A 22,245-nucleotide genomic window follows, 5' to 3' on the forward strand; every position below is an offset into this window, starting at 1 on the left:
GCACTCCCTCTCATCCCTGTAGTTTCAACAAGGTTAGTTTAGAGTTCCTGGTACATGTTTCTGGTCTTCCTCAGATCGATTCTTCATCGGGTCGAAAATTAACAGAAGCTTGCAGCAAAAATGCCCCACAAATTCAAGATGAAGGAGGAAAAATGGCTCCTGCACGATTAGATTAAATTGCGACTTGTTGCTTTTTACAGTGTTGAGCATTATAGCCAATCAGACGCGTTTCTGTTGATCTTATGATTGCAATGGCCAATCAGAAGTGTTTAGATTAGTCAGCACTGAGTTCTGTTGAGTTTAAACAACGAAACGCCGAAACTATGTAAGTAAGAGATTTATTTTGCAGCTGATTATAACGGGAGTCATATGTTGTCAAGATGACCGCGCTGAAAGTTATTTGTGGTTAATGGGCTTTCCATCGAGCATGTCATTCTGGGAGACAGCCTTTGTCTCTCGAGTCCCGGCTAAACGTGCGGCTGCCGCAAGGAGATTTCGACAAGGCCTCAGCATATTTTTAACGGATTTTGCGAGAGATCAGCGTCTCTCTGCTAAGATTTTGACTTGAGAGGCTTCACGGGTTTTGTTCTCGGCAGACAACACATTACATGGCAGAGCGCTTTCTGCACCGCATGCTATTCTCAATGGCTGTGTAATGGGATGCCGTAATATCACACAACTTCGCCATATGTTTTGAGCATAAGAGCTGTGTTTGCTTATCTAATCACTGTTTAATAGAAAATAAAGCAGAGAGCCACAAGAGGTCATGTGTGTCGGTAATTATACCAGTGTTAAAAGGATTAATCAAAACTGATTTGAAATCATTTGCTTACCCTCATAACCCAAATAACCTTTTTTTATGCAGAGATCACCAAAGGAGATGTTTAGTTCAGTGTTATTTTAATATTAATCGTTTGATTTTTATATTTTCAGTTTTCTTATTTTATTTCTTTTTTTATTTTTTTAATTTGGCTATAGTAATTCACACTCCAAAACTGTTTGTCAAATGAGTCAAATGACTCTTATTTATTTATTTACCAAGCTACATTACTGATTTTCATTTAGGTTTTAATTTATGTTTTTCCATCTGATATTTATATATTTTTTTGCCTTTATTTTCAATTTCCAAAAACTGTTACATAATGAAAATGGACAGTGATTCACACAGTTGAGCTCTAAAAATTATTTTCAACTTCTCAAATGAGAAGAGGAACAAGAATGCTGCAAATTTCAATTTTAAACATTCAAACATAATGCATTACAACCACAATTGGTCAATTCTGAAATCAGTTTCTGGCATGAAGTGTTTTGAGGAACCATTTTTGGTGCACAACAATCATTGCTCATTCAATCGGATTTTAGCATTTTCTCTTTCAATGTCTTCTATTCAGTGTTTTATTAATTTTCTCCTGTTCTTTTTCACAGGCGGCATCTTCAGCCCTCAGCAGTTTGGGTCACGTCTACACGGCCATTGGTGACTATCCTAATGCCCTGGCCAGTCACAAGCAGTGCGTCCTGCTGGCAAAACAATCCAAGGATCAGCTCTCTGAGGCCCGTGAGCTGGGCAACATGGGAGCCGTCTACATCGCCATGGGCGACTTTGACAACGCTGTGCAGTGTCACGAACAGCACCTGAGCATCGCCAAGAGCCTCGGCAACAAGCGTGAGGAGGCGCGCGCTTACAGCAACCTGGGAAGTGCTTACCACTACCGCCGCAACTTCGACAAGGCCATGTCCTATCACACGCACGTGCTGGAGCTCGCACAGGAGCTTGAGGAGAAGAGCATCGAAATGAGGGCGTACGCGGGGCTGGGACATGCGGCCCGATGCATGCAGGACTTGGAGAGGGCGAAGCAGTACCACGAACAACAGCTCAGCATCGCAGAAGGCCTGAAGGACCGCGCCGCTGAGGGCAGGGCTTCGTCGAACCTGGGTGAGGGTTGGGTTATGTTCTTCACAAACAATTCCTACTGGGAAAAAACAATCTTAAACCAGACCAAGCTGGTTTGCTGGCCTTCTAGTCTGATCCGTCAGTTCGGCCAACCAGTTTAGACTGGTTTAAGATGACCTTTTTTGAGCTGGAAAAGCAATATCAACATTGGTTCAAGTTGCTCTTTTGCCATGTATTGAAAATGCACAGTAGTTTACACTTAAAAAAGTAGGTCTGTTAGCTGGTTTTCAGCCACTTTTGGACCAGCTACCCAAGACTAGCTTAAACCAGCCAAGGTCATCAGCCAACCTTAGACTGGTTTAGCAGGAAATAACAATAACAGCATTGGTTTAGTTGAATATTCCAGCTGTTCTTTTGCTATATATTGAAAACGGTCTGCGGTTTACACTGTTAAGCTCTAAAAACTTCATTTTTTTGTTGTTTTGGGCACTTTTAATCACTTTTGGACCAACTAAACCAGCTGCCCAAGATAGACCAGCTTAAACCAGCTAAGATCATCAGCCAACTGGTTTAGATTGGTTTAAGATGGCCTTTTTGAACAGGAAATGACAATATTAACATTGGTTCAAGCTGCTCCTTTGCCATATATTGAACATGAACAGTAATTTACACTGTTGAGCTCCAAAAAAGTCAGTCTTTTAGTTGGTTTGGGCACTTTTAAGCCATTTTTGGACCAACTACACCAGCTATCCAAGCTGAGAGTCCAGGTTAAACCAGCTCAGATCATCAGAAAACCAGTGGTTAGTGTAACTTGTGTGTGAATAAAAAAGCCTTGTTGGAAGAACAAATCAACATTTAAATGAATATTCGCTGCAAATTTTAATTTTAAATGTTCAAATATCATGCATCCCATTACGATCAATGATTTGGTTTGCTGGTCTTCTAGCCTGGATAGACTGGTCTGTTAGCTGGTTTTAGCCACTTTTGGACCAACTAAAACCAGCTGCCTAAATTGGGAGACCAGCTTAAACCAAATAAGATCATCAGCCAGCCAGCTTAGACTGGTTTAGCAGGAAATAACATCATTGGTTTAGTTGAATTTTCCAGTTTTTTTTTTTTTTTTTTTGCTCTATATTGAAAATGGACCGTAATTTACACTGTTGAGCTCTAAAAATGTTGCTTTTTAGTTAATTTGAGCATTTTTAGCCACTTTTGGACCAACTAAACTAGCTGCCCAAGTTGAAAGACCAACTTAAACCAGCTAAGATCATCAGGAAACCAGTATATGGTTTTAAAACAGCCTTTTTAATAGGGAATAACAATATGCATCCTATAATGATCAGTGATGATCCTGTTGACTGGTCTTTTAGCCTGATCAGAGTGGTCTGTTACCTTGTTTTCAGCTACTTTTGGGCCAACTAAACCAGATCTCCAAGCTGAAAGACAAACTTAAACAAAATAAGATTTTCAGCCAGCCAGCTTAGACTGGTTTAAGACAGCATTTTCAGCAGTAAACACCATTATGCATCCCATCACAATCAGAGATGACCTGGTTTGCTGGTCTTCTAACCTGGTCAGACTCGTTTGTTTTTAGCTACCGTTGGACCAACTGCCCAAGCTGAAAGACCAACCTGAATCAGCGAAGGTCATAAGAAAGATTTTTTAACAGAAAATAATGATATGCATCCCATAATGATCAGTCATGATCTAGTTTGCTGGTCTTCTAGCCTGGTCAGACTGGTCTGTTAGCTGGTTTTAAACTACTTTTAGATGAATTAAACCAACTTCCCAAACTGAGATACCAGCTTAAATAATATTATGCATCCCATCAAGATCAGTGATGATCAGGTCTTCTAGGTGTCTGGGTGTCTTTTGGTCTGTTAGCTGGTTGAGGCACTTTTCAGCCACTTTTGGACCAACTAAACCAGATCCCCAAAATGAGAGACGAGTTTAAACCAGCTAAGATTGTCAGCAAACATAGCCTCATGATTGGATACTGTTTTTGGATACTGTGATTGGATTCAGTGTTAAACAATCAAACCTGATGCATCCCATCACAATCAGCGATGATCTGGTTTGCTTGTCTTCTAGTCTGATCAGACTGGTCTGTTTGCTGCATTTCAGCTACTTTTATACTGTACCAACTAAAACAGCTGGCCAATTTGAGAGACCAGCTTAAGCCTGCTAAGACCATCAGAAAAGCAGCTTAGACTGGTTTAAGATGTTCTTTTTAAAGGGAAATAACAACAAAGTGTTGAACCTTCTTTTTTTGACATATGTGACCCTGGACCACAAAACCAGTCTTAAGTCGCTGGGGTATGAAGCAATAGCCAAAAATACATTGTATGGGTCAAAATTATCGATTTTTCTTTTAAGCCAAAAATCATTAGGAAATTAAGTAAAGATCATGTTCCATGAAGATTTTTTGTAAAATTCCTACTATAAATATATCAAAATGTAATTTTTGATTAGTAATATGCTTTGTTAAGAACTTAATTTGGACAACTTTAAAGGTGATTTTCTCAGTATTTTGATTTTTTTTGCACTCTCAGATTCCAGATTTTCAAATAGATGTATCTCGGCCAAATATTGTCATATCCTAACAAACCATACATCAATGGAAAGCTTATTTATTGAGCTTTCATATGATGCATACATCCCAGTTTTGTAAAATTGAACCTTATGACTGGTTTTGTGGTCCAGGGTCACATATAATAAAATTGGACAGTGATTCAAGTTGTTGAGCTCCTAAAAGGACTGTAAAAGAAGTTAGTACAACTTGTGCGCAAATGAAAGCCTTATTTGAGGAATAAATCAAACTTTAACTGATTATTTGCTGCACATATCAATTTTAAAGATTCAAATATGATGCTTCCCATCACAATCAATGATGATATGGTTTGAAGGTCTTCTAGCCTGGTCAGACTAGTTTTCAGCTACTTTTGAACCAACTAAACCAGCTAAAGACCAGCTGCTCAAGCTGAGAGATGAGCTTAAACCAGCTAAGATCATCAGGAAACCAACTTACACTGGTTTAAGACGGCCTTTTCAGCAGGAAATGTTCCATACAGCGCCACTGAACAAATTAAAATTGTTTTACTGAATAAATAATGACATTTTTCAGATTTCTAAGTGAACTATTCCTTTAATTAAACATAAAGCTGGCAGAAATTAAAATTCAAAGCTTCCCCAAGAAAACAAATTAAGGCCAATACATAATGTTATTAGCTAGAAATATACAGTCATGATTGCTTTTGCGCATTGCATTTGTCTAGTTATTAAAAACAACGGCGTGAATGAATATTTATGGTTCTATTTCCAGTTTAAGGGCTCGATGACTCAGTCATCTAGAACGCGTCCCTTCCTCCTGCAGCAGGCTCTGCGGCGGCACTAAAGCATCGGTGTGCGAGACGTACACTGGATAAATTGGAGCCGTCGAAACCAAGTGTTTCAAATAGAGGTCGACCGATATTGGTTTTTACCGATACCGATAGCTAGGTTGGACCTCACTGGCCGATACCGATTAATTAACCGATAGTTTTTGAAAATGGATACTGAACAGCATTTAAAATAGCGATGTACTATTTTTTTTTTAAATACTAAACCATACTTTGTAAATGAGTAAAAATATTATTTATTATACATTGATCATTAAAGTTATTTCATAGTTCATTAATGTTAATAAAATATCAGTAAATGTTGAAATGAACACACTCTAACAAGGAACAACACTTCTATTCTACAGCTTTCATTAATCTTAGTTGATGTTACAAATGGGCTCATTGTCATCTTTACATTTTAACAATATGTAAAATTGCAGGTTCTATGCTTTTTGTTTATATTTGCCATCTTAAAATTAAGATTCAATTTAATTACGATTTTCAATATCAACTAAATATAACCATGCGTCACATTCTCAGTTTTCAATGCACATGGCACCATTTTCATATAAATTTTATATAAAATTTATTTTGTGCAAAAATTACTTTATTATTTTTTTTTATTATATAAGCAGGCTACTTTTTTTTAACATTTACTTATTTTAAATAAGCATTCTTTAAGTGTCGGCAAGTTTACAGAAAATAGTTTTCTTTTTCGTTTGATTATTACTGATGAGATCACAGACAGTCGCTGCTTTAACAGGCTGCATTCAAGCGAATGCACAGATTTATTTCGATGTATCAGATGTTTTGTCCTGCTCTGAAAACATAACTGACTGTGTGTACATCGAAAGTATTCGAAAATCCATGTGCATTTAACCTCATCTGCAAACAAGCTTTTTAAGACGAACAAACACAAAGAGAAAGTGAAAGTCCGTCAGTGCGCGAGTTTAGTGCATCTAATAGTACTGCATTACAAACAGCAGAAATGAAGGCATATCTAAAGTAAAATACTGCGATTGAAAGCTCACACTGTCAAACAATGCACACGTAGCTCAAAGTGCAAATTCTGTGCAACGAAGCCTGCCGCGTTTCTGGCGCGCACACGTGCCATGTGCGGGAAAAACACAAGCTCAACCGGACAAAAGTGCAGCGCTGCGTTGCGCGGACAACTCGCAGGTATCTCTTTCTCACACACACACACAAGACGCGTCGCGTGTAGTTCAAGCAGAAATCTAAAACAGTTTATTTAATCACCAAACGGGCAAATGTTTACCTCCAGAAAGATAAAAAAACCAGCAAAGGTTAGTCTAGATCAAACGGAAAGAGAAAGTGCGATCTATATCGTTAATTGCAGCCATTTCAGAAACAATGTCTTTTCTGTTTTACATTTATGTTTAAATATTATTTGTTTGTATTTTGTTTCAGTTTAATATATTAATTACGAAAGAAGTTTGTGTTATTTGTAAATGTCGGACGTGGTATGAATAGGACGAAAATACGCCGGGAGAATTGGAGAAGGTCAGACACAATTTTTGACCACTTCGTACGTTTTTATTTGTGGAAAATCCCTCTTTAAACGAATTTCGTTTTGTATAATTTTTAACTTAATTTCTAATATATATTTTTGTTGATCAGAGTTATTTAAATCAAATAAGAACAGGAAAATGGCATTGTGAAATGAAGTGCGTAACAAGTGCGTAACCTATGCTTTAAGGGCCTGAAGAAAAGGCTAAAACATAAATTATAGTTCTATATGAACCATACAGACATTATTAGCGCTACAGAAATACAAATATTTTGCTGAAATGCACAATACTCAATCTTACAGCCCAGGGTCAAGTCTTTATGAACATTAACAATGATTTTGGACAGATATGGTGTAATGTAAAACTATGGCGCGCTGTGACTCGGCAGGATTCTTTCGGCTGAATGAACAAAGTTTGCTTTGTCACGTTGCATCTTTAAATCTACAACTTTGCTGGCTAAAAATATGACTTTAAATCAATACAAATATATGGTAATAATCCTGACATTAAACATTGGTCTGTGGCTTAACCTCTACTCTAAAACAGCGGAGCATGAGCGCTTCAGCAAAGAACGCAACCCGGAAAAACTATCGGCAAGGGTTTTTGCCGATAACCGATAGTTCGGCCAATCAACTATCGGTGCCGATTAATCGGCAAAACCGATAGATCGGTCGACCTCTAGTTTCAAAGCCCGTCTAATCTCTCACTCTGACTTTTATTGCTCCAATCTCACATTCCCTCCCTCCGACAGCGGCTCCATCAATCTGATCCGAAACGCTCGCTGCTCTCAGATAAATAAATAGATGAACTCCCAAAAGAAAAATGTTGCCACAGGACTGTTAATATCAGGATTACAGCAGAGTGCACTGGATAGTGCACACCTAAGGAGTGAAATCAGGTGTTTTATACAAGATTTGTAAGTTTTTTGAAGAAAATGTGAGTGCATGACTCTCTGCAAACAAGTACTTGTACTTTTTGACAATTATCATTAATTGCGTCATAACTAGGGGTGAAGGATTCACTAAATTTCTCAATGCATCGATTACAAATCCTGCTGTTAAATATGCATTGATCTTGAAACATCGGTTATTAATTGTTTACGTTATTTCAAAATGCTAAAAATCAAATGAATCATGATCCTGTAAAATATTATTTAGTCTTTTACCCATTTTATTGTCAATCGGTGATGTTGTTTTAGTTTTATTTTATAATTGTAATATTTATTAACATTTTGAATTAGCATATTTATTATGTGCTTTTGTTATTTTTTTATCAGCTTTATTTTTTTAGTTTGTTTTATTATTTATATAGGTATTTCTATATATTTTAAATAGATTTTTATTTCAGATTTGATAAACTTATATCAGTTATTTGTCAAGGCAACATTTATATTTTTTTATAAGTATATTTTTAGAAACAATTTAGAATTTCATTTATAATTTTAAAATGTAATCTTTTTTTCTTTTTTGTCATTTTGGTCATTCAACTTTAGCTTTATTTTCATTTTAGTTTTCTTTAGTTTTGTATGTTCATTTTTATTATTTTTAAAAAATATTTCTGTGTAGTTTTAATTTATTTTTATTTCAGGTTTGATAATGTAAAACTTCAACTTATTTATTTTAGTTATATATATATATTATAATCATAATTTTTAAACAGCAATTGTAATTTTATTTATAGTTTTGAGTGTTTTTAAGTTTATATTAGGTATTTTATTTTATTTTGTTGTTTTATTTTATTTTTATTTATTTTTTTATTTTATAAGGTAATTCTGGACTAAATTAATTGGTAATATATAATTAATTCAATCTTATTTCATGTTTAGTCATTTTAGTACTTCATCTTAAGATTTATTTTAATTTTAGTTTGCTTTAGTTTTGTATGTTCGTTTTTGCTATTTTTAATTTATTTTTATTTCAGGTTTGATAATTTTACAACTTCAACTTATTTATTTCAGGTAGCTGGCAAAGCAGCATTTATGTATATGTATTTTTATAATTTTAATTTTTAAACAACAATTTATTATTTAATTTATCATTTTGAGTGTTTTTAATTTTAGGTTTTTCATGTAACATTTTTATTTTATTTTATTTTATTTACTTTTGTATTTTTTATTAGGTAATTCTGAACTAAATTAATTGGTAATATATTAATTAATTAATATTTCTGTGTAGTTTTAATTTTTTTTTATTTCAGGTTTGATAATTTTACAACTTCAACTTATTTATTTCAGGTTTTTAATTTATATATATATATATAATTTTTTAAACAATTTATAATTTTATTTATAATTTTTAGTGTTTTTAGTTTAGTTTTTTTTTTTTTAGTTTTTTTTTAGTTACCTGTCGAAATTTTATTATTTACGGTTTGTTCAGATCTCTAACCATAAGTATGAGCTGTAGTACTAGTTAAACACTCACCATTGCATTTTTTTTTTTTTTTTTTTTTTAATTTCCATCTCTTCTATGTGTGCAAACTCCAAGTGTTGATGAATTTGCATAGTCGCACGAGGAAGTCCGCAGGGTGAAATTTATGTCCTGTGAAGCTCTCATGTAAAAAATGGAATCAATTTCTTTCCCCTTTTGCGTTTGGTCGTGATAAATTTGTATTGGAAGCGTGTATGATCAGGTGAGCTCGTTTAAAACGGGGATATAAATATTACTAGATTACTCCCAGCGTCTCTGAGGTTGTTACTCTGCGAACAGGTTTATTGTTCAGAGCTAATGATGTAGGAGAGGTTGCACAGATGAGATGTGCTCGCGGTGAGTAATGCATCCTCTGCAGACTCATGCTAAGCTTTAGAAAACGCAGGAGCGCCAGCGTCCCGGCACTCTTTCAATCACCGCTGGCCTCGCCGTCCAGGACAGGGAGCGGTTCGATTTGATCGATCCAAATTATTAATAGCTGGAAAGGCTGAGAGTAAAGTAGCGCTTATAAAATTAACAATCTCACGCCATGAGAGACCTGGAAGTGCACAAATTGATCTCGCTGTCAAAGGTGGAATCGGAGAAAGCCAGGAGATATTTAAAGGAAAAGCAGCCGTGTTTGATTAAAGGTTTAAGATGTTTACTCAAAGGCTGATTTGGCTCAGCAAATGTGTTTTATTAGCCACTGATGTCTATATCTGTAATACGTAACTAAAAGTCATGTAGTCGATACTAGTTGTATTCTGAATGCAAAATCCCATTCAAGTAGAAGCCACAAGCAACTTAATTACCTTATTATTTATTCATTATTTATGTAATTGAAATCGTATACATTACCAGTCAAAAGTTTTTGAACAGTAAAAGTCTCTTCTGCTCACCAAGTCTGTACTTATTTGATCCAAAGTACAGAAAAAGCTGTTAAATTGTGACATATTTTTACTATTTAAAATAGCTGCTTTCTATTTTAATATGTTTTAAAATGTAATTTATTTCTGTGATTTCTAAGCTAAATTGTATTCCATCATTAGTGTCACTGATCCTTCAAAAATCATTCTAATATGCTGATTTGCTGTTCAAAAAACATTTCTTCTTCTTCTTTGTAGTATTATTATTATCATCAATATTTAAAAAAAAAATTCAGTATTTTATGATGAGCAAAAAGATCCAAAGATCAGCATTTATTTGTAATAAAAAGCTTTTGTAACTTTATACACTCGATTTCAAAGAAATTATAGAAGGTATATACTTTTATTTAGCAAGGATGTTTTAAATTGATCAAATATATTGATGAAGACATTTATCATGTTACAAAAGTTTTCTATTTCAGATAAATGCTATTCCTCTGAAGTTTTAACATAAAAAAAAACTGAAAAAAAAAACATAAATAATTGTTTTTTGAGTAGCAAATCAGAATATTAGAATAATTTCTGAAGGATCATGTGACTGGAGTAATAATGCTAAAAATTAAGCTTTAAAATCACAGGAATAAATTACATTTTAAAATGTATTTAAATAAAAAATCTATATTTTTTATTTTTATATTATAAAATATAATATAAAAATTACAAACCTTTATTAGATGCCAAAAATATTTGCCAATAAATTTTCTCATGCGAAATTATTACCATACATCATAGAAATTACGGAAATTATTAAACGGTGAATTAATCAATTAAAAAACAAAAGTGTGTTTAAAAGCCTAATTTTGTGTTTTGTCCATAATTTCCGTAATTTTTATGATGCATGGTAATAATTTCGTCATGACAGAATTTATTTGCAAATATTTTTGGCAACTTATACAAATTAATTCGTAAAATAAATAATCAAGGTTGCTAAAAAAGTGAGCTGTCATGCATTAAGAAAACCAATTTTGTGATTCATCTGTAATTTCCATAATTTTTGCTGTGCATTATTGTTAGAATTTTCTCATCGCAGAATTTAAGTTCACAATCTTGTGCCTTTCTTTTTTCTTTTTTAAAAATTTGCAAATATTTTTTTGTCTAATAATAGTTTGTAAAATCATTTCTAAAATTTTGAAGAAAATGAATTTGAAATATATGCAATCAAGGCTACTAAAAACATGCATTTGTCCATAATTTCGATAATATTTTACAATGCATGGTTATAATTTCATCCCGACAGAAGTTATTTGCAAATATTTTGGCATCTTATAAAATTTTGTAATGTTTAAGTCATTTGACCAATTTTCTAAAAATCTGAAAAAAATTGTTCAGACAAATACAGAATCAAAGCTATTAAAAAGGTGGGCAGTCATACATTAAAAAGCATAATTGTGTGAAAAATGCATATTTTTTGCAATTTTTGCACACATTATTTTTCAGGTTGACCACGGTGACAGTAGCCTGTACTAATAATACTGCATTTTTTTATTATTGACTATAAAAGTACTATTACTTTTCAGTAAGTATGAATAATTGAATCATATTTCATTCAGTCTGGATTGAAGCTCAAAGGTCTGTCCCTCCAGCACACCTGAAACACGTTTCCTTCTGCTCTAAGCCCTGAAAACACCTACTTTCCCACTCAGGAGTATCGCTTTAATGCTCCATCTCAACTCATATTTTATTAAAACAGGTTTTGAGTTTGGTTGTTGTTGCGATATTTAAGCCCTGAGCAGCGTGAATTTGATGCCTGTTGTGATAGTGCTGAGTGGACGGTAACCAGAGGCTTTATTCTCCTCAGCGAGAGCCGCAGGCCATAAACACACACTTCACAGCGCGGGTACAAGCGTGAGAAGACGAGCTTTCCAGAGTGTGCATATAGCTTTAGCACTATGTTTGTGGGTTTAGGAGTGTGTGTGTGTTACAATAGTGTTGTGTGTTATTAGGGTTTCCTCCATTAAATTTTGCGTCTGAAAGGGAAACTCCTACAAATACATATTTAATAAAGTCAGGTGCAAAAATAACTGTGTCCATGCCTTTTCAGAGCTAATTCTTCACTGTGCATCTTAAAATGAAGACAGTAGTTAATGTCAAAAGACAGTTTGCGCTGATAGTAAATCTGGCCCCTAATCAGTCATTATTTTATTATTATGATTATTACTAAAAATAACAAAAATATGAATATTACTTGTATTATTTCATTGTAAAATTAAGAAGGATTTTAAAAAAATATATATAACAATAACAGCCATATTTTATTTTACAGAACAATATTATAATGACAATACTAATATTAAAAAATTAAATATTGTTAGTAGTAAGTTTGTTTTTAGTAGAGTTAGCAGTAGGTAAAAAAGTAGCTCTAGGTTAAAGCTGCTGTTTATAGAGCTGCATAATTTAGACAAAAATGTTCTGGTTATGTATCAATATCACTATAAAATAATTATAATGAAAATATATATGTAATTATTGTGATTATTATTATTAAATAAAATGTAAAGATTAAAATAGTACTTGTATTGTTTCACTTTAAAATTGAGAAAAATAATATTTACTTATTATAATAATAATATTTTTTATTAATTATTATTATTATTAATTATTAATTTTTTTTTTCTTCTGCTTCTGGAGAAAAAAATGTCATTGTTTTTTCTCAACAAAAAAAAAAAAGCTGCACAATTTGGCCAAAATTAAATTACAATTATATACCAATATGACTATAAAATAATTCTAATAATTATTACAAAATAAATATATGAGAAATAAAATAAGAAATATTGCTCATAATATTGTATTATTTCATTTTTATGAGTCTTAATTTTAAATTTTATTATTTAAGGGGAAAATATATATATATATATATATATATATATATATAATTTTTTTTTTCTACAATAAAGATTTCTATTGATGTATGGTGTTTGTTAGGATAGGATAATATTTGGCTGAGATGCAACTATTAGAAAATCTGGAATCTAAGGGTGCAAAAAAAATCTAAATTCTGATAAAATCGCTTTTAAAGTTGTCCAAATGAAGTTCTTAGCAATGCATATTACTAAACAAACATTAAGTTTTGATATATTTATGGTGGGAAATTTACCAAATATCTTCATGAAACATCTTTACTTAATATCCTAAATAAATAAAAAAAAAAATAAAAATTTTGAGCCATGCAATGGATTGTTAAATTTTGCTAATCAACCCGTGCGACTTGGGACTGTTTTTGTGGTCCAGGGTCACAAATAATTCTTTTTATTTATTATAGTATGATTTTTTATTATTACTAAAAAAATATATTAATATACTAAATAATATAAACAATCATGTAATATTGTATTATTTCACTGTAAAATTACGTAAATTCATTTTACTAAAATTATTATTATAAATTTTACAGAACAATAGTGCAATGTCAATAGTAATGGCTTAAGTGCTATTAGCAATGTGTGTGTTTCAGTAGATATTTCCTCTCACGACTCTTGTTTTAGAACATTACACATTGTTGATTTTCATTTTCTACGCTCCACAGCTTAAGGCAGAATATTAGCCGGTTTATCTCATTTCTTTTTCCTTAGATTAATATTGCGAGTCATTTAAAGACCCATGGAGCCGCTTTAGAACTAATGCTCCTCTCTAATGTAGTGAATAGCTTCTCATGAAATAAAGTAAATCATTATCTTCTAATGAAAACCCACACTGGTTAAAGTGCTTACTTAGTTCTGGGTAATCAGGTTTAGATATTTCATACCGTATTCGTAAATTCTGGGCTCGTGTGTATATTTACGAGATTTTAAGTGTGTGTATCAATTTGTTATTTGTTAATTTATAGCATTATTATTTAATTATTATTATTTATATGTTTAAACATGTAAGAAGTTTCTGAATATCCACTGGATTTGCACCGCCAAGGGGTTTCATAACTCAGGGCGCTCACCCCTTTTCAAAATTACAAGTGTGAAACGTTGCTTAAAGAAGCGTTAAAAGCATCATTAACACGAGGTTAAAATGCATTAACCCTGGGTTAAGTGTAGTGTGTAAAGCCCGTTTGATGTGTTGCTTTGACAGGCGTTACCAGCGGTCACGTTCGAGGCCCTGTTTCCACAGACAGTCATTTAGTGCCGTCTCCACTACGCTGCGGCAGTGCAACTATGCGAAAGTGCGCCAAAACCACCAGGAAATGGAATATTTGGAAATTCCAAAATAGATCTTCAAAACGGTTTGAAAATTCCAGTGAATTTGGAAGGCCAGACTCCCGTTACTCAGACATTAGGAGGGTGTTTATCAACAATCTGCGGATGGTAAAAAAACACTAACCGCGCTTTGCTTAGCTAAAAGTGGAAGCAGAGAATAAACAAGACTTCTTCAGCAAGAGACCTAATGTAAAATTAATGCATCTGGCAAACTGTTGCCAGCCGCAGCGTTCAACTGTTTTACTCTGCGTCTGAAGCCAACAACAAAGCTGACCCTAGACTCACAAGAATCTTCAAAGTCTGCCATTTGTTTGTCCCCGTTTTCCCTGGGGTTTTTCAAGACTGGCTCTGAGCTATGAATCACACAGCGGAATATCGGGCCTAGTTAGCGTTCACGTTTAAATGGGAGGAGGCGAGACTGCAATGGTTTTGAGAGACAGACAGGAATCATAACAAAGGAAAATAGCTGTGGAACCGACAAGCCTGCTGAAATACAGCTGCACTTATTATTATGATGTTTTTACTTTCCGTCAGCTGCTTTTATTGCAGTCACTTTGCGTACAATTTTGGTTTCCGTTAAATAAGTAGAGTGTATGTTTGAGGTGAAGACATTAAGAGGGGTCGTTTCAAGTCGTTTCTGGTTTTTCCAACCAGCTGCAAAATGAATCACAACATCAACACAAACTTTGTTTTGAAGCAAAAACATATTTGAAAATCTGAGTAAAAGACAAATCTACAGTAAATTTTAATGACAGTTGTTAATGAGTCCCTTGTTTGTCCTGAACAGTTAAACTGCCCACTGTTCTTCAGAGAAGTCCTTCAGGTCCCACAGATTCTTTGGTTTTGCAGCATTTTAGTATTTGAACCCTTTCCAATAATGACTATGATTTTGAGATCCATCTTTTCACACCGAGGACAACTGAGGGACTCATATGCAACTATTACACAAGATTCAAACGCTCACTGATGCTCCAGAAGGAAAAACAATGCATTAAGAGCCGGAGGGTGAAAACTTTTGAACGGAATGAGGCATTTTTCTTATTTTACCTAAATATAATTTTTTTTTTCTCCATGTAGTACTGCCCTTCAGAAGCTACAGTACAGAAGATAAAATAAGTTACATTTACCCTGATTTTCAAATTCAATGCATCGTGTTTATTGTATTATTAGTTTATTAGGGGCAGCCGTGGCCTAATTAGAGGTTAGAGAGTCAGACTTGTAACCCAAAGGTTGCAGGTTCGAGTCTCAGGTCTGGCAGGGATTGTAGGTGGGGGGAGTGAATTACCAGCGCTCTCTCCACCCTCACGACTGAGGTGAGTCCCCTGTGTGTGTGTGTGTGTGTGTGTGTGTGTGTGTGTGTGTGTGTGTGTGTGTGTGTGTGTGTGTGTGTGTGTGTTCACTACTGTGTGTGTGCACTTGGATGGGTTAAATGCAGAGCAGAGAATGGGTCACCATACTTGGCCTCACGTCACCTCCTTTCCTTCCTTCCTTTCCTTATGGAGTATCGGGGAACATATGAGTCCCTCAGTTGTCCTTGGTGTGAAAACATGGATCTCAAAATCATACAATCATTGTTGGAAAGGGTTCACAAAAATGCTGAAAAACCAAAGAATCTGTGGAACTTGAAGGATTTTAAAGAAGAACAGCGGGCAGTTTAACTCTTCAGGACAAACAAGGGACGCATGAACATCATTCAGGTACACGGTACAGGGTCATTTTTATAAATTCCACTATTATTTTCTTTTGTGGACTATATGTAATCGTATTTTATGTGAAATATCTAATTCAGGACAGTAATAAATAAAAAATAACATTCATTTTGTATGATCCCTCTTATTTTGGTCAAATAATTAACATTTTGCAGATTCTGCAAGGTGTATGTAAACTTTTGACTTTAAATATGGGCTATACGTCCATCAAGTAAGCTCATTGCTTACTTATTTGACGGACATATAGCCCATATTTGATATACTTGATAGTCACATAGCCCTTTTGAGCTTAACATCTTTTCATGCATGTTTTAAAAAAGTCATGACATGATTTTGACATGAAATCAGAGTAAATGTCTTCTATTATTAAATGTACTATATTAAGAATTTAACACATATCTGATGACTGCTGGCTTGATCGGCTTCATTTAGTTGTCAAAATCTTGTCGGGAAGCCTAGCTTTAAAGGAGAGTCCACGCTAAAGCTAATTAATTCGGAATATGTCAGCCTGTACGGAGCGGGAACGCTTGAAAAGCGACAGCTATGTAATGAGTTCAAGTAGGACGTTCTCTGTAAAAAAATAAAATAAAAAAGTCATGGCGTTTCAGTCATTCGGGTTGAAGATTGTGCCATTTGAAGATTAAATTACTACATTTCACATGCATTCGGGCGAAACGACCGCCTTGGGAGGGAAGTATTTTTAATGTTTGTTTGAAGGGCTGCCCATCACTCGTTCCACATAGCGGAGCATCAAAGCTGGAAAGACATCATCAAAATCCCTCTTCTGCTAATGTAGGCAGAGGCTCTTAGCGTCGTCTTTAGCCAAATACTGCAGCGCTGCAATTATTATTCACCCCTTAAAGCAGACGCTGAGAAGTTTTTAACCTTTTCACTGACCTCCGATCAGTCTCAGATCCTGTTTCCTAGTCCTCTCCCGAGTGTCGGCTCCAGGGATTTAAGTTTAGCGACAAGGCCATATGCATTCCTGCAGCGTCCGCAGGTGACCGTGTAATCCTCTTAACTGACCTATCAAAGATGTGCTCTTTTTGTTTTGTAGCCGTGACCCCATTCTTAATACGGAATACTGAAGATAAGGCCGGCTGTGGTGTGACCGTTACGGTTGCATGCATCATTCATCATGCTATTGCTTACATTGTGCAAATTTGTCAATTGTCAAGCATTTTTAGCATTAGAAATTTTAAGCCAAGTTGCATGCCACCAGGGGGCACTCAGCGTGCCACATTTTTAGAACAACTGCTGTAAATGATCCATTAGTTTAAGTAGTTTGTGCACATAAACACTCCCTACTGTTTGTGAATTAATAGCAGTCCCCTCTTTCAAGAGTATTTATGTCCTGACAGTGTAGAATTGTTTAGCTCAGCATTTCTGATTTTAGCTCAAGGAAGTTTTTTTAGGTCGTGTTGGCAGTCACAATGGACAGGCAGTATAAAAGTGTTTAAAAGTACAATCAGGATCGGTCGTTTAAAAAAAAAGACCTGCAGGTGTTGGTTTCTTTCATCAAAGGTTTTGAGTCTGGCACGTTTCAGTGCACACGTCTCAAAGGATTCCTTTTCAAACAAGCTTCTGTCTGAAGCTTTGCTCGCTGATAAATGAAGAATCATGGGGTTAAGTATTGATAATTAGCCACTGAAGACTGAGGCTATTTTTGAGGAAATATTTGTGAATAGAGAAGAGCTCTAATGGGCCCTCAGTGTCAGGATACCAGCTTGGCACTGGATCTAATTGGATTTACCACATGCTGGTAATCCTGCCTTGGCACATGAGTATTGACACTGAGCAGATGGGCAACCCCTCACCCATTTTGATACCCCCGTCGCCTCCTGCTTCCACACACGCAGAAGGACACGCTCGTGGCCCGTGACTCAGTCAGCAGACCAAGCGAGTTCCCTCAAGATGCCAAGCCACTCTATCAACAGTGGCTCCGCATTACTCCTTTTATCTCGCGCTGCTTTCCTCCGATGTGTTTTCATTGGCATCCCATTCCTAGAGCTCATTTTCGGGTCAGCCGGCATCTCTGACAATTACACAAATGGTCACCACAGACTTCCCAGTTTTGCCCCACTGACACGTCTTGTTTTCCACTCATCCCAGCAGTTTTCCTTATCCCCAATACTTAGCTCTAATTTTCAAACCCGGTTAAAGCAGACAGTGATGTGGTGTGGACCACAATTAAAGTTTCCCATTACTGGTGCCCTCAAACGCTTTTTCCATCAGAAGTATTCATTAGCCGTTTTCCTCTCCTGTTCCCCCCAAGTACTGTACTGGAACCAGAGAGGCGGGACTGTAATGTTATGACGGTAATGATAATTTTGTGAAAAAGTGGTGAGGCAACCCAAAAGTCTCTCAGGATTGAGCAGATCTGGCTGTTTTTGATTGTCATCGCCTCATATTGGCATGTCTTTGGGGCGCAGAACTTTGATTGAAGGCGAGTTGAGACGACGCAAATCAAATCAGATCTGCTTTTTAATTAAAAGATATTTCTACAAGCGTCAGTGGCCTTTCTCAGATCTTATTTCACTTTTTCCAGTTGGGTGATTTGCTTGGGGTATGTTGTAGTTCAGGGCTTCTTTAAATGTAAACTTAATCTTTAGCCTCTTTAACAGATGAAGAGGAATGGAAGATATCGAAAAGCCATTTCGGTTATCCTGTGAAGCATGATAAGCACTGAATGAAACTATTCTTTTCTTCTTACAGGAATCATTCACCAGATGAAAGGGGACTACGAGACCGCTCTGAAGCTGCACAAAGCTCATCTATCCATTGCCCAGGAGCTAAATGACTATGCTGCCCAAGGCAGAGCATATGGAAACATGGGCAACGCTTACAACGCCCTCGGTGCCTTTGACCAGGCCGTACGCTACCACCGACAAGAGTTGCAGATTTCTATGGAGGTTAACGATCGTGCCTCGCAGGCTTCGACGCATGGGAACCTGGCGGTGGCGTACCAAGCTCTGGGGGCGCATGATCGGGCCTTGCAACATTACCAGAATCATCTGAACATTGCCCGAGAGTTGAGGGACATCCAGAGCGAGGCTCGTGCCTTGGGCAACTTGGGAAATTTCCACTGCTCTCGGGGAGAGTTTCCCCAAGCCGTACCCTACTATGAACAATACCTACGGCTTTCCCCGGACTTGCAGGATATGGAGAGCGAGGGTAAGGTCTGTCACAACTTGGGATACGCGCACTACTGTCTGGGAAACTTCCAGGAGGCGGTGAAGTACTACGAACAAGATCTGGCACTTGCTAAGGACCTCCATGACAAGTTAAGTCAAGCCAAAGCCTACTGTAATCTTGGCCTGGCCTTCAAGGCTCTTGGCGACTACAGCAAGGCCGAGGAGTGCCAGAAGTACCTTCTTTCCTTGGCGCAGTCGCTGAACAACTCCCAAGCTCGTTTCCGCGCATTGGGCAACCTGGGAGACATCTTCCTTTGCAAGAAGGACGTTCCCGGAGCAGTCAAGTTTTACGAGCAGCAGTTGTCCTTGGCCCACCAAGTCAAGGATCGCAAGATGGAGGCGAACGCCTACGCCGCTTTGGGAGCCGCCTACCGGATGCTACAGAAGTTTGACAAGGCCTTAGGGTACCACACCCAGGAACTGGAGGTGTACCAGGAGCTGGGCGACATCCAGGGAGAGTGCCAGGCTCATGGACACCTCGCCGCCGTCTACATGTCACTTGGAAAGTACACTATGGCCTTTAAGTGCTACGAGGAACAGCTTGAGCTCGGCCAGCGACTGAAGGACCCCAGTGTTGAGGCCCAGGTTTATGGTAACATGGGCATTACAAAAATGAACATGGGAGTAATGGAGGAAGCCATTGGCTATTTTGAGCAACAGTTGGCGATGTTGCAGCAGCTCAGTGGAAACGAGGCCGTGCTGGACCGTGGTCGTGCTTATGGGAACTTGGGAGACTGCTATGACTCGCTGGGAGATTTTGAAGAGGCAATTAAATATTACGACCAGTATCTCTCTGTGGCACAGAGCCTCAACCATATGCAGGACCAGGAGAAGGCATACAGAGGTCTTGGCAATGGACACAGGTAAGAATTCAAGTTCTTTTTAATGTTATTTATCATTTTATACTGGCCCCAAAACATACTTGGAGACAAAAACAACACTTAGATCTGCAAACAAATTGTTGTTTTCTTTCAAAATATCTTTAAAATAAGCAACTTGTTTTCAGTTTGCATCTTGAATACAAGTGTATTTTGTCTCACGGCACTGGCAGATTTTTTCACTTGTTTTAAACTTGTTTATAACATAAAACAAGTGTAAAAAATATGCTAGTGCAGTAAGACAAAATTCACATTCTATAAAAAAAAAAACGTAACATCTTATGCAGTGTTGCATCTCGACTAAATTATATCTTGTTTTAAAGATTTTCAAATAGTTTAGTTGGAAAACAAGTCCTAAGAACTCATTAAGGTCTCTTTTTAATGTCCTGAACTGCATTTGTGGTAAATGCATCTTGAGATGTATCTTGAGACAATTATTTAGGTATTTTAACTGGAAAATAAGACACATACTTGTTCTTGCAGTATATAGACATGTTCATGTTTTGATTTCAAACCTAACAAGCTTCTTTTAGTGAAATGCCTGTTGATTTGATTCTGTTATCTGATCAAACAGCATTCATGCATTTTTAAGTGACATAAGGATAATTCACCCAAGAATGAAAAGTGTTATGATTTGCCTTCAAGCTGTTTTAAATCAGTTGAGCACAGAAGATGATGTTTTGAACAAATTTCCTGTTTTAATTCGTGCAATGGAAGTTGGTGGGATTCAAAACTACACTGAACCCCATTGAATTCCATTTTTATTTAGATTGACAAGAGGATGAGTAAATCCTTCAAGTGCCTAAATACTTTTAGACGCCACTGTAAAAACTGCACAAGTAGTAGTCACTTCAATGTAATATGCTCTTAGCCAAGATTAGATTACTTTTTTTACATAGCGTGAGTGATTTATTAGCATTCTTGAGCTGTGGAGTCTCGTGATGATGCAACAGGCTGCTTGTTATTCCAGTTGCTACAGTCTGATAGAGGCACTTACTGTGTCAGGGGTGCATGAGGACTGACACCATGAGGTCAGCAGGCCTACACAGAGCGCTCTCACAACACGCAACAGATTGAAAATGGAATTGTTTTGTATCAGAGCACGACCCCACCATCAACATGCACGATGAAATGACAGTATGCTGGGCTGCACGCATGTACACAGAGATGCATACAGCATAAAAGCACTTTTTGTGCTTCTCACATTCAAACTGGGGAATCAGTATCTCTTGAGTACTTCAGAATCTCTTTAAATGTTGCTTTGACTCTTAATTTTTAAGAATACTTGGACACATTTCATGTATTTTTTTGTTTTATTTGCGCTTAGTTTATGTTAGTGCTTATTTGCATTTGAATTGATCGCATTTTTTACATGGTGAATGCTTGCTATTCATGTTGGGCAATATCAAATATTTACAATTTAGCAGGCAAATAAAAATGCCAGTGCAGTTTTAATTCACTTCTTATTTGGCTGTTTCGTTTCCAAAGACTGTTATGTACCATTTTTATTATCCTTACTTGTCCGCTGTCCTGTGAATATGAGATGTTTAAATAGCATCTCTAATATGTATAGCAAACAAGCAATATTGGAATTCAGTTTGTTGCCATAAATCAGTTCTGATTGATTAATGACTCAGTTTTAAAACTCTGAATAAAAGATTTTCTTGTTTGATATCTCAAAATATGTTCACGTTAATCCATGTGGCATGTGATAAGCAGCAGTTTCATTACAGGTATATGTACAGTTGAGGTCAGAATCTGCAAAATGTTAATTATTTTACCAAAATAAGAGGGATCATACAAAAAATGCATGTTGTCTTTTTAATTAGTACTGATCTGAATAAGATATTTAATTTTAAAGACGTTTAAATATAGTCCACAAAAGACAATTCAAAAGTTTACATACTATACGTTTGATTCTACATACTGTGTTGTTACCTGTATGATTCACAGCTGTTTTTTGTTGTTGTTTATGGATAGTTGTTCATGAGTCCCTTGTTTGTCCTGAACAGTTAAACTGCCTGCTGTTTTTCAGAAAAATCCTTCAGGTCTCACCTTTTTTTTTTTTTTTTTTGGTTTTTCTGCATTTTTGTGTATTTGAACCCTTTCCAACAATCACTGTATGATTTTGAGATCCATCTTTTCA

At 36.0% G+C, this 22,245-nt stretch overlaps 1 protein-coding gene across 2 annotated transcripts in view; it reads left to right on the forward strand.

The window, feature by feature from the left end:
* ttc28 (tetratricopeptide repeat domain 28) overlaps positions 1-22,245 on the forward strand; it is a 253,373-nt gene that overhangs the window by 163,319 nt on the left and 67,809 nt on the right. For both annotated transcript variants that reach the window (XM_073829886.1, XM_073829887.1), the window contains exons 5-6: positions 1,426-1,933; positions 18,743-20,084. In XM_073829886.1, coding sequence (XP_073685987.1) covers positions 1,426-1,933; positions 18,743-20,084 — 1,850 coding nt within the window. The remainder of the gene's footprint in view (positions 1-1,425; positions 1,934-18,742; positions 20,085-22,245) is intronic.

Source organism: Garra rufa, chromosome 23 (genome assembly GCF_049309525.1).
Source record: "Garra rufa chromosome 23, GarRuf1.0, whole genome shotgun sequence".
Taxonomy (NCBI): domain Eukaryota; kingdom Metazoa; phylum Chordata; class Actinopteri; order Cypriniformes; family Cyprinidae; genus Garra; species Garra rufa.